Source organism: Epinephelus moara, chromosome 16 (genome assembly GCF_006386435.1).
Source record: "Epinephelus moara isolate mb chromosome 16, YSFRI_EMoa_1.0, whole genome shotgun sequence".
In the NCBI taxonomy this organism is placed as follows: domain Eukaryota; kingdom Metazoa; phylum Chordata; class Actinopteri; order Perciformes; family Serranidae; genus Epinephelus; species Epinephelus moara.
This window is the reverse complement of record NC_065521.1, coordinates 37918485-37932645: the sequence shown is the minus strand read 5'-3', so window position 1 is coordinate 37932645 and position 14161 is coordinate 37918485. Positions and strand designations below refer to the sequence as shown.

Below are 14161 nucleotides of genomic sequence, written 5' to 3'. Positions count from 1 at the left end.
CCTCAAATGTCTAATCACTCTTGCTACAAAAAGCAAGTCACCACATGATAACAACACAGTAATTACTCTTTCCCTATTATTTCAGTTAATGGTTGCAGATAAAAAATTACTTTTGAAATAGTTAATCGATGCATCTAACAAGAGTAAGGCAATCAAACCTTTGGCCCAGTGATTTAGACAAACAGAAGAAATGAGTGGCATAAAGCTAGATAAAGAAAAATATAAATTGAGTTTATTTGCTGATGATTTGATGTTATACTTAACTAATATTAAAACATCTCTTCCAATGGTAATGGGGATCATAGATGATTTCTCTAAAATATCATGTTATAAGATGAATATTGAAAACATTGAATTGATGCAAATTAATAAAGGAACTAAGATTTTAAGAATTTTAAATGAAAAAAAACCTAGGTTGTAGTATTAGCTATTTAATTAATGACAAATGACAAATGGTTAGACTTGCCCATAAACGTACTTAGAAGGATAAATCTGTTTAAATGATATGGTTGCCAAAATTTCTCTTTATTTTCCAAACTATACCATTATTCATCCATCCATCCATTTTCAACTGCTTATCAGAAGCCGGCCCGCCTAAACATTTCTTTGTTCGACTCAATGCCTTATTCACTTTTTTTGTCTGGTCTAATAAAGTACATCGGTTACGTAGAGCTCTTTTATAAAATCCAAGAACAGTAGGAGGCCTTAAATTCCCAAATTTAGAACTGTATTATTATGTCTCACAGATATTTAACATGGATCATGTAATTAACAACACAGCTGAAGAACCCTGGATAAATGTTGAATGCAAACAACTAAAGCCTAACAGCCTTTTTACATGCTTTTTTTTTTTTTTTTTAAACCAAAAACAATATTAAAGCATCTAATTTTGTCATGAATGGTGCAATAAAATCATGGAATAAAATAAAACAATATATTATGAGTGCAACTTGATATTCCTAGGACCACAAAGCTTTGGAATAATCCAAAAAAATCTAGAATACTGTGCTCAACTGGGACACTTGGAGTACAAGGGGAGTTAAATATGTATCAGATATAATTCGTCACAATAATGTCCAATCATTTACAAAAATTCACAAACAAATAAATTCACATCGGCTTATCAAGATTATTTTAGATATTTACAACTACAAACTTGGATCACTGGCAATTTTGATTTAAACCATAATTTGGTTCCAGGACCCTTTGAGTACCTCCTATTTAAAGACGGAGAAAAACAACAACAATGAATTGGCAGAATATACAACATGCTGCTGTAGGAACAATCTACACCTATAGGCCTATGTACCATCAGCTCCAGTGTTTCCCTTTTTTTTTGTTAAGAATTACAAGTGCATTCTGTAGACGTTCATCCTTTTACAAAACAGATAAACAGCCTGAGATGTCTTAAGTGCAATTTCAACAGTATGCCTCAGTTTTTCCAAATTCAGTCAGTCTACTTCTCACTGTCATTACATGTGCATTTATCTACACATTTCCTGATACAGATTCTTTTGAACTGAAGCTGCTGGTTGATGATATTTTGCACAATGTTAAATATCTTTAAACATGGCTATTATAAGTGTTCATTGTTATATCAGAGAACTGTATCCTGGTCAGGGTGGAAAAGCCTCTGAAGCAGAATTATACATGAAGTAGGCAACGCATTGTTTAACTTGCTCCTGAAACCTAGCACCTCTTAGTCTGGTCATCTAGTGGTCTGGATTGGATCCCTTGGTGGGCTGGTTCTGGCCCATGGGCTGTATGTTTGACACCCCTGATCTAAACAGTACTCATTGCAAAAGATGTATGATGAATAGAAGAAGCCAACACAAAATGGAAGAAATGCGTAAATCTTACTAACATCATTATGACAAATGAAAAATGGGGTTAATACAATATAAATTGATAACTAGACTCTATTACACCAAAGATAAAGGTAATAAGTTTTATCCAGACTCCTCTGATAGCTGTGTGAAGTATGGCTCCCATGACTCTCCTCTGCATTCTTTCTGCCTTTGTATAAAACTGAACAAAGTGTGGGATGAAATCCAAAGATGGATTTTTTTATTACTTGCAAAACAAAAATTCAGTTCTCAGCTGAGCTGTGTATTTTTCAGAATGTGGGAAAAAATGAGATATCCTACAGGATGGCAGATTATGTTTTTGTCCCTTGTTTATGAAAGGCTCATTTTAAAACACTGGAAAAAAACAGAGGCCCCGACTTTACAGTCTTGGAAATAACTGATGAGATATTATTTGACCACAGAAAAGACACTGTCTGAGGACAACAATAAAACAAAGCAATTTAATGATGCATGGAAGGACATTTATGAGGCCCTAAAAGACTAATAAAGAATGCAAAAATGTAGTAATAATAATAAAGTAAATTAAAAAATAAAAAGATGGCTGGCATGGCTTGGAAGGGACGGAGGAGATCTGTTGGAGTATATAGGACATAGAACTGATGTAATGTGTGTGTGTGCGTGTGTGTGTGTGTGGTGTTTGTGGTGGTGGGGGTGAAACTGTAAGCAAAAGCTCATGGTGGAAAGAATGAAATCAAATGAAAATAATGATCAAAATAAATAAATAAATAAAACGGGTAAGGCTGGCAATATTCAATATTTTTATTACAGTTGATATGACCAGAACCAACAGTGTGTTATATTGTCTCTTAATACTTTACACACTTCCTTATCTGTTAAACTCAGCTCATTTTTTCCTACTCATCTTCAAACAGTGGCTACAAATACACTTTCACTGAAAAAATGCTCGGCCATTTTCTAAAACAGCTGGACAGCTGTAGTTTTTAGCAAACTTCCCTCAACAAGAATAAATAGTGCATCAGTTGGGGCCTATTTTCATCCATATTTGGTGCTCTAGAAATATTTACAGCAGCAGGGCGGTGTATGTGGAATTGAGTCAAAAAAAAACCCACAGCGCTCATGTTCATCATAATGAAAGGACGTGTCACCCAGTGCCACAGTGTGGCTAATTGATGGGTTTTAATAGTTTTTGGACAACAGTTTAGGGAGTAAAACATTTAAGGCTTTGGCTACATAGACAATATTTGTTAGTAGATCAGTGCATTCAATCAATCTGGTTTATTGTCATTTTATCATACATCTCTCTGCAGGGCAGAATAGGAGGCTTCTCTGGGATCAAGGTGCAGTACAAACAACACTATGTACAAGGACACACACATTAAAAAAGGTTGTTAAAAAGGTGTTCAAAGATAAGATGCAAATTAAAGGTCTCATATAAGTTAGGTGGCACGGCGGTCCAGTGGTTAGCATTGTCGCCTCCTGGTTCGAACCCCGAGTGGGAGTTACAAACTCTGGGGTGGGGGAGCCCCTCTGTGTCAGTGTGGGTTTCCTCCAGGTACTCCAGTTTCCTCCCACAGTCCAAAGACATGCAGGTTAACTGGTAACTCTAAATTGTCCGTAGGTGTGAATGTGAGTGTGAATGGTTGTCTGTCTCTATGTGTCAGCCCTGTGATAGTCTGGTGACCTGTCCAGGGTGTACCCCGCCTCTCGCCCAATGCCAGCTGGGATAGGCTCCAGCCCTTCCACAACCCCTGACAGGATAAGTGGTTATGGAAAATGAATGAAAGAATATAAGCTAAGCTACAGCTAGCAGGAATTCATTTTTGTTTTTTGTCTTTTTTTATGGGATTTGTTGACACTAAGAAAAACATAGAATATGAACAAAGTTATCTTTTAACTGATAATCTGTTTCTGACAGATTCTCAGTTAGTTTGTACTCTTTCTCCCAGAAACACAGATCTCTTCTTGCTGTTTGTTATTCTACATCCACCTGATCACAATTAAGCTGCGGAGTACCTCAAGGTTCTTTTCTGGGTCCTATTTTGTTTTCTATGAAAATGTATTTTTTTGTAAATTTCTTTCTTTAATGTCTCAAATTACCTTGTGATAAATGCAGATAAAGTATAGTTAGTTGTTTTCAAGTAGTTCAGTGATACTCTGAACTACTCTTTCTAAGATGTTTTTTTTATCTAACAAGTGATAGCAGACTAGAAGTCAGCTTTTATTCTGGTCATAGTTTTGAGTAACAGGTTTAAAGAGGTTGTTACTCATGTGGTTTCTTCCATTTTTGGATCCACCCTCGTTGAATTTGATAAACTTGTTCATAAAGCTCATGATCTTGTTTCATCTCACAGACTGACTTATCACCAGAGCTAAAATGAACTTACATAGACTTGCAGTTGATTTTAAAGTACCTTAGTACACTCAGATACTGAAGTAGTTTGTGTAGAAACATTTCAGCATGAAGCTGTAGATAATCTTTGAGAAAGATATTGTTTATATTTTTATGGTTGTAGTATGGTATCATCCCAAAGAACATTTTATCTACATTATAGGCACCATTCAGAGTTTTGAAGACTTTTAAAGCAAATGATTGACCAACATAAACCAGATCATGATTCTTAAGTCTAGACAGGATACAAAAGGTGGTCAAGGTGTCTGGGCCGTGTGAAATTTTGAAATACTCTGTCGAAATTAGCCAAAATTCATATCATCTTTTTAACCACAATTAAAACAGATATTTATAAATTTGATTTCTAATTTGATTTAAGCTGCTGGGCTTTTAACACTGTGATTTTGCTTGTTTAATTACAGTTCCTCCTCTAAGTGAAAGGAACACCGGATATCCGTACCATGGGTTGTAACGGGAAGCAAGACCGCCTGAGCTACGGTAAACGGGCCAGAACATGATCTGTCTTGAAGTGCACCAAGATTTCAACATCTTAGTTCACTTCTGCTATTTTTGCTGTAGATGACTGTGAAAACACTGAACTGACGTGCAGAAGTGACTTGCGGTCACTACACAGTATCACTGTGTATCACTGCCCAGATCTTGTGTAACACCAGGCAACCCTTGCAAAACGAGCGTTGGCGTAATTATTGGAGACACATATGTGCATGAGACGACTTAAATTCAGTACTCTCACAATGTATGAAGGGTTAATTGATGCTTTATGTAGAGTGACCATCAACAGGTGTTTCCTCACTGCTTACAGAACATTTTAATGAGGTATCATAACTAAATTAATGCAAATTATTAAGTAAATGAAGTGATGCAATTTTACTTACCACTGTGTTTTTACAAAATTTTGGAATCTGACAGGAAAGTTGTTAATTGAAGTACAATTTAAAAAAAGGTTAAGTGCCATTTGGGAATAAATTGTGATACCCTTTCAAAGTATGTACAAAATGTTAAAATATGACCCAATAGTAATAATCTTTAAAGTAGCTGTTATGATAGAAAATCCTGCACTTTAATTTTAACCCCTAAAAAGTACATAAATATTGTCACCAAAATTTACCTGAGTAGAAATGCCCCATTTTAGAGTGTCATATATTTTATATATGTTGTATAATTAGATTAATATTACAGATGTATTAAGAGGTACCTATCATTTTAATGTTGTATTTGGTTGAGGTTGAGCAAAAATTATAACTTTATAACTGTAATAACTATATCAAATTTTACAGTGTGAAATTTTAGTATGTTAAGCAACAAGTAACGGTAGCAATAGGCGTAGATTTCGGAAGGGTGACACAGGGGACACTTCCCCCTCACATTTAGAATATGTGTATTTGTTTCCACCAATAACAACATGAAAGTAGCAGAGGACTTTTATTTTGACAAAATTAAATACATTTATACAATTAATTGATGCAGAAAAGGCATTATTCGGTGCATAAAATTCCACCAGAATGCGGGAAGTTAAGTGTTTGACAACCTCTAAACACTTTCACATGTGTTTCCCCCAGTGTTGAAATTTAACCTACACCCTTGATTATAGCTGTAAAGTAACTGTAGTTGAGCACAAAAGTATCACATTTTTCTCTGAACTGCAGAGGAGTAGAAGTATAAAGTATCATAAAATGGTAATTTAAGAGTAGATAAATAAATAAATACTTAAGTAAAATGCAAGCACCTCAAATTTGTTCTAAAGTTCAGCAGTATATTTACTGAGCAAAAGATGGCATTTGATACACTATATTTTCACTATTAGATAATGAACTGTTAACATTTTCCCCTATTCAATATTCAATAGAAATAGTGGTCAGTCAGGGTCTTCTCATATGAAGAAAATCATTCACAGTCAATGAATAACTTCTCAACAGATACGATTTAACACTAACTAACACTATTATCATTGTGGCTCCTCTGCACACACAAGCAGGCCTCAGTAAAGCCTCATGTGGGTCATTACTGTAGGACTTGATAAAAAAGGAAGACACCCAACAAGTATTTCGAGGTGTCGCAGTTTCTATCTGTGTTGAAAGTTCAGCCCAATGCACTATTCCTCAAAACTCTCCTCTAAAACTTTCCTAGATTACCAGACACTTTGACATGCTGCTCAGTTAAGATGACATCCTTGTTTTATTTTGACAAGTGGGAGTTGGAAATTGTGAATATTATGCAAGTCAAAATTTGTCCTCTAACACATTCAAGAAATACCACCACTTGTTGTGCAAACATAATGGATGAGTAGGGCTCTTACCGTAAATTGTGAGTATTAATTAAATCAGGTGACGAACGATGAACACAGTTTAATCGAGCCAGCTCTGCAGGGAGTTTAAAATTTAGCAGCTAAATTAAAGCCTTAATTTCAGTTTAAACAAAGTTAACCCCACCTGAAAGGGGCAAAAATATGAAATGTATTAAGAGAGGATAGATGTAAATTTAGACCAGTGACTGGAAGAAAAAGCTGAGGGACGACTGTTCCTTCTGCTCTGATCTTGTGACAGCATGGATGACAGAATGAATATGTAAAAATTAAACAACACTGTTTTGTTGACAAGCTGCTGCAAAGATAAACAGTAAATGTTTAATCCTACGCTTATGAAATCACAGACACCTTGAAATAATAGTAGTAGTCGTGTGGGCTTTGACATGTAGAGATTACTCAACAGGAAGTAGGGTGTGTTGACAATGGTGGCAGCCATGAAAACATTCCACCCACACTAACTTAACTATGTGACCATCCTCACGTTCACAACGCTGTACCTTTCACCTCATTCACAGAAGTTGTTTTTAACAAACACACTGTGGCAGACTTGCATGTGTGTGCTGATGTCACAGATTCTGTGGTGCATTAACCTCACACTCCGATGCAACAATTTGTATCTTTTTTTTTTCCACAGTTGCTATGAAGAGAGCATCAACAATAAGCCAAAGGAACACAGTGGTGACATCCGTGCTGAGGCAGGCAGGTCAGCCAAACTTTGTTTACATGTGGACCATATGTCATCGACGTCATCGCCTTGCTGCGTTCGACAATAGGAAGGATGCGGAGCTTTGAAGCGCACCAAAGGGGGAAGCACCAGCTCCAACCTCTAAGTATTTACGCTATGACCTACATGCATGAACCCAGCCTATGACAGTCGAGGTACTATATGTCACATCAGTGCCTGCGTCTGACGGTTGGTCCTCAACAGCAGCAACCAGGGGGACAGGAACAGGAACAGGAACTGCTCACGGGTGAGTGTCTCAACACGTAACCAAAGACATCAGCCTCTGACAGAGAGGATGCAGTTTAATGAGAACAACAACACAGAGTTTTTTTCCATTTCAGTCAAAAACAATCATGTTGCTTGGTCAGGGATAGCAGTTATATATTAATCACAGAACACTGTGCCATGTTTAATGAATAAAGGGTGAGCTCAGATCCTTCCCCTAAGTAAGTAAGTAAACTTTTATTTATATAGCACCCTTCATAGTACGCGTACACAGAGTGCTTAACAGTACAACCAATAAAACCACAGTTCAATCAGTCACAATAAACGTGCAACCAAAACATTCTAGAAAACATACACACAAGGCATATGGCAATTCAAGGTCAGTGCATGTAGAAGCATGTAATAAAATACACAATCTAAAAATACTCCATTACAAGTAGAAGTCCAGCCGTCATAATCATACATAAGTACAGCAAAATGTCCTTATGATATCAAAAGTGAAAGTACCAGAGGTGGGACCAAGTCATTGTTTTTAAAGTCACAAGTGAATCTCAAGTCTTTGCACTCAAGTCCCAAGTCAAGTCCTAAACTTTGAGTTTTGAGTCCTAACTATCATAAGGCTTTACCGAATATAATGCCACTTTAACAACAGAGTAATAATATATTGCATTTACAAAACTCATGAATGCTTTTTAATATTTACTTATTTTATAAAACAAGATTGTTGGAAGTCGTTGCATGTCTGTCTGTAAATTACGACCTGAACGGATTGCATACTGATCAGATTGGGTCAAACTCATGTGGGGCATTAAGTGTCAGCTGGCTGGGAATGAATAGCATTTATGTTAGCTGATTCAAAAATTAAAGAGAAATAACATACTTTTTAATCTTTGGGCTGGGGGGAAGATATCAAGCATTTTCAGGTCAAAAGGCTGAAGTCCAAATGAGGTCAGGAGTCACTGGTGTTAAAGTCTAATTCCAAGTTTTGCAAGTCTTTTTTGATTCTGCCAAGTCAAGACAAAAGTCATCAAATTTGTGACTCAAGTCTGACTGGAGTGTAAGTCATGTGACTCAAGTCCACACCCCTTGAAAGTACTTGTATTCCAGGGAAATGCCTCTGTGACTAAAACACCATCACACTGTGAGATGGTTAAAATTGATGGATTAATGCCTAAGTAGCATTGTTATAACAAGATGAGATGGAGGTGACTTTACTTAAACGTCCAGTGTGTAGGATTTAGAGGGATATATTAGCAGAAATGCAATATAATATAATAAGTATGTTTTTCTTAGTGTATAATCACCTGAAAATAAGAATCCTTGTGCTTTTGTTACCTTAGAATGAGCCGTTTATATCTACATAGGGAGTGGGTCCTCGTCTACAGAGGTTGCCATGTTTCTACGGCAGCCTAGAGCAAACAAATCAAACGCTGGCTCTAGATAGGACCACTGTCCATCATTAGCAGCCCCTGAATGCTCCACATTTTATAAGCTTGTGTTGTTTATGCAAAGTATGAATCTGTAAAGTAACTGATAACTAAAGATACACTTCAGATAAATATAATGAAATAAATAAAAGTACAATACTAGAGTGTGAAGGAGCAACTGGAAATACTTAATATAGTGCAAGTACCTCAAAGTCATACTTGAGTACAGCACTTGAGTAAATGTAGTGAGTTACATTCCTCCACCGGTCGATACTGAGAGCTGTCTATGTCTCATTCACTCCCCTGCCTTTTGTCAGTTTTGAAATGATAAGGGCATGAAGAGACATGGTACACCTGACTGTACTCACACTTCCTTGTATCAGGCTTCCATTGTGCAGCGCTGGTGTGTGGGGTGACTCAGACTTTGCAGAGTCACACTTGGAAAGATCTGACTCCCCTCACATTCAGGAATTTCCTGATGCCTGTTCGGCTCCCTGCGCAAATGATCCGCAGGCTAGAAAAGAGACTTACAGTCAAAGATCGTCCCACCCACCCTCATGGCTGGCCAGCTATTGGGAAGTTCCAGGTTAATAACTAAACTGAGGACACATGCTGAAGGAGTCAGCAGGGCAGGGCAGATATCCTTTTTGGTCGATTGTGACTGTGGAGTCAGCACTATGCACAAACAGGCTGAGTAAGGAGGCACTTCAGGACAACACGTATTGCACGTTTGACATTTGACAGTATGATCAAAGAGCATGGATCCAATTCACAAACATTAATACGTGTAGGCTTTGGTAGATGACATATTTAGATAAGACATTTGCAGCATTATTATTAAAGTAGCAAACTGACAATACTCTTCATCATAGACAGCGTGAGTCAACACTGTCAGATCAGACGGACTGCAGTTTCAATAGAACAACTGTCGCTTTAAGACGACTTCCGGTCCTTGGTCACACCTTGATTGTAGTTTTCCTACTGCAGATGAGAGCAGCGTGTTCCATCTTGCCTGCTCGCTTGACGTCAGCAGAGTGTGGTGGTTGGGAGTGCTATTACTCACTCCTGTACAGCGTGTACTAGTGCCTGCCTCTTATTTCCCAAACAGGAAGTTCTAGCCAAGACTGTTGCCAAATCATCTGTACTACATCAGTGTGGTGGGGCTTACTAAAGCAATGCATGTGTCTCAAGACATGTTCTTCCTTCCTTTAGAGTTACTGACCATCATTGTTGTAGTCTTTTACACTCAGACAAACCTAATCTTCAATCAGCCTTAAAGTTTTGTGTGTTTTATGTGTTTTAAAAGGAACTGAGTGTGTTTTCAGTGGGCAGAATAGATATTCGAATTTAAAGTATTATAGCACTGTTTTCATGAAAAATACTTTTGTAATAAATTCTACTGTTGTAAAAAGCAATTGAAACTTGAATAAATTCAGAGCATGCAGCACCATAATCCCAATTAAACTCAGAGGCAGTGTAGGCTCTGCCCGTAGAGGAACACTCATGACTCCATCTTACTGTAAAGAAAAGTAAACGAGCAATTAAAAGTAATTGATGAGCAAACCCAGGTCAACAAAACAGGAAAGAGTGGGCTGCAATGAAAGCCAAACCTCCTTATTCTCAGAGAGCAGCAGCCAGGAACCAGCCAGTTTTACAATCTAACAGCGCCACCTGGTGGTAGTTTTCAATCATGTCACCCAGACCCTCTTGAAACAGAATCATCAGTACTCACAGCATGGAAGAAGTACTCAGGTCTTTACTGAAGTAAAAACAGCAACATTACAGTGTAAAAATACCCTATTACTAAAAAAAAAAAATGCATTCTAAATCTTATTGAATAAAAGTACAAAAGTATTGGCATCAAAATATACAGAAAGTACCAATAATAAAAGTACCGATTGTGCAGAATGGCCTATTTTATAATCATAGACATTACACTAATGGATTATAATCAGTGATGCACTAATAAATACTTTAATGGTGCAGCTGGTAAATGTGAGGCTAATTTCAACTACCTTTATATACTGCTGGGCAGCTTAATCTATAATAATACATTATAATTTATCAGTTGATATTCTATTTTGTATTAATAAAGTTGTTAAATAAATGTAGTGGAGTAAAACGTACAATAATGGTTTTCTAAAGTAAAGTGGAGTACAGGTAACATCAATTGGAAATACTGTAAAATAAAACTGTACAATGTCAATTAAAAGCTGGGCTATTATTTGCCTAAATCACTTAACTCAACAGGCCTATATTTGGGACAGGCTTTTAATTCCTTTCATGCAAAACTGTTGCTCAGCAAAGATCAGGAAATATAATCAAATTGCTCATCTAAACCAGTGTGAATATTATTTGTATAAAAATTAGGTTTCAAATAATATATCAATTATTAATCGTTCATTTGATCTAGCTCCATCAGTGCATCCAACACAACTTTGATTAATTTTTATGAAAAACCCGTTTGCTTCTTTTGATCTGAGGACCCTTACAGACTAAAGGAATATGAATAACTTACAGTGTAATTGAGGAATGGACACATAATTTGAGGAAGCAAACAGCCCACTTTTACACATCTGAGGAACTTCTTTTAAAGAAAAAACTGCTTGGCAGCCAGACAGGCGTCTAATTGAGACAGGTGTTTATTTGTCAAAATGTGTAGCCACACTGGGCTGGTAAAAGGGACTGAGCTTTTAATGGGGAATAGGCTTTACGGTACTCAAGTAAAGTAACAAGTACCTCAAACATGTATCTATGTAGAGTACTTGAGGAGTTACTTTCCACTGCTGAGTATTCATGATTTTAATACAGTTTCCTCAGTGTAAAGTGAGTACTAATGCCTGACGCTCAGATTTGAAGACTGCTGACATCACTGGGCTATTTGACCACCTTTAAGGGTTTATAAGTTGTTACTAATGCTGGATTTATTTTCTTAATAAATATTTACTAATGTTTCACAGATCATTAAAAAAAACATTAATAAAATATAATTTTTTGTTGACTGGTTAAACTGTTTAGTCATGTATGTCTACAAAAGCTGCAGACAATGGACCAAAATCTATTTATGAAGACCTTATTAACACTTACAACTCCAGAGTTAATCAATAAAGCCCTTTAGTAATGACTTATTAACATTTATTCAACAGTTAGTTCCAACCGAGGCATTTGATTGGATAGGAGGCATCCATGAGTGTGGAGAACTATGTATCACTCCGCTGTACAGGTGTCCTAAACCGTTAATTACTCTAACTGTTAATTTGCCTACAATAAAACTGTTGTCCGCAGAGATAAACATATTTTCACAAATATCATCTGAGTCAAATCATAAACGGTCGTCAGAAGAAGACGAAGGGAAGGAAAGAAGTCTGGATACTTCACTGCAAACCCCCAGGTGTGCTCATCAGCCGATGTCGCAACGCACTGTGATTAAGCTGTTAACTCATTGGAATCCACACATGCCACCAAACCGTCTGTCAGCACACTCTAATTTCACTGGTTGTGTAATAGATGGAAACCCACAGATAAATGTATATGATGCAAAGTAGCTGGCCTGAGGTCATACGTAGACCTACACAGTGTTGCAAGCAAGTGTGCAGGAAAATTATTACTGCTGTCAACACTTAAAGCACTAGACACTGTCAGACTTTAAGATGTGATGTCTTAATAAAATATGCAAACTTGTGTTTCATATACAAAGTCTCTCATGGCTGAGCTCCACCACCACTTGTAGCCTGTATCAGCAGAAGAGCAAACATTAATCGTGTCACTGGGGGTCCTGTAAGAGGAGATTGTATATATTTACTGAGGAAAAGTGCTCAAGAGGGTGGTATGTAATTCCAGTTCATATCAGAGAACTAAATACCTATAGATCTGTTAGTAATCAATTAAAACAGTGGGTGATTAATACGAACATGTGTAAACACTAACTCTTTTCTGCTGCTGCAAATAATAATACGTCCTGCTGATGTTGCAGTGTTGCTTTATATGGAAATATATAACCACTGCCTCTAGTGCTTCTAAAAAATTCTATTTTCTTTTATATTGCATTAACCTTGCCTCAGGTTTTAGCACTGAATCACAAATTTGATGATCATTACATTCTTGTGACTAAAAAATAATTTATTGTTGATGTGTTCAAACACGTCTTTTAAAGTGTTTGTATGTTTTTTGTTTTGTTTGTTTGTGTTTTTGTACTTTGTTGTATTTTAGGTAGCCTTGTGTAACATCTTGGCCAAGGGATTACAGATGTTGATTTTGGCATTTTTATACCATGTGTATTTATTAATTTGCACTTGCCTTTCTAAACTAAACTGAACTGAAACTAAAGTAAACTAAACTAAAACTAAACTAAAATAACTAAACTAAAACTAAACTAAAGTAAATTAAACTAAACTAAATTAAAATTAAAAGTAAAAATAAACTAAAACTAAAATAAACTAAATTAAAAATAAACAAAAACTAAACTAAAAGTAAAACTAAACTAAACTAAAACTTAAACTAAAGTAAAACTTAACTTAAACTACACATAAACTATACTTAACTAAAACATAAACTAAACTTAACTAAACTACACTAAAACTAAACTACACTAAAACTAAACTAAAATTAAACTAAACTAAAAATTAACTAAAACTACACTAAAATTTAACTAAACTATACTTAAATAAAATGTAAACCTTAACTAAACTACACTAAAACTTTACTAAAATGTAAACTAAACTAAACTAAACTAAATAAAAGGTGCCTAGAACCGTTATATAAAAGCAATATCACTCTTGAGGGAGTGTTGTTGTACTGAACGTCAGCACGGCTGTGATTTGGTCGTAGGCACAAGGCCATACAGCTGTGGACTGAGTCACAGACGTGCTGATACTGAGTACAACATCACTCCTTCTCGTGTGGTGTTGCTTCATTATAACCACAGACATGACAGCCTGATAATAAACCCCTGAGCAAATATGAATAAATAACCAACATTAGTAACTGCATAAATACCAAACTGAGTTGATAAAGACTTTACAATGGGATTTTTACTCTGGCCAGAATGGTTTATAAATGATGTAAGGAGCATAAGTAAATTACTCATTAAAAATGAATAAAGCTAACATATAACAGGCACCTTATCAGACAGCGATACCAGTATTTCTGAGCTTTCAAATGTGGATATGTTGTTGCAGTGTGCAGCAGTTTGATTGACTGATGACTTGAAGTTATTACTAATTATCATTAAATGCACGTGAG

The 14161-nt window shown here is 36.2% G+C and overlaps 1 protein-coding gene across 2 annotated transcripts in view; it reads left to right on the top strand.

Annotated features, from left to right (window-relative positions):
• The first annotated feature begins 5813 nt into the window (after positions 1 to 5813).
• klhl12 (kelch-like family member 12) overlaps positions 5814 to 14161 on the top strand; it is a 28610-nt gene continuing 20262 nt past the window's right edge. The window contains exon 1 of one of the 2 annotated variants that reach the window (XM_050065762.1): positions 5814 to 7515. In XM_050065762.1, the coding sequence (XP_049921719.1) occupies positions 7431 to 7515 (85 nt within the window). In that variant the 5' untranslated portion in view covers positions 5814 to 7430. The remainder of the gene's footprint in view (positions 7516 to 14161) is intronic. The other variant, XM_050065765.1, reaches the window with a different exon arrangement.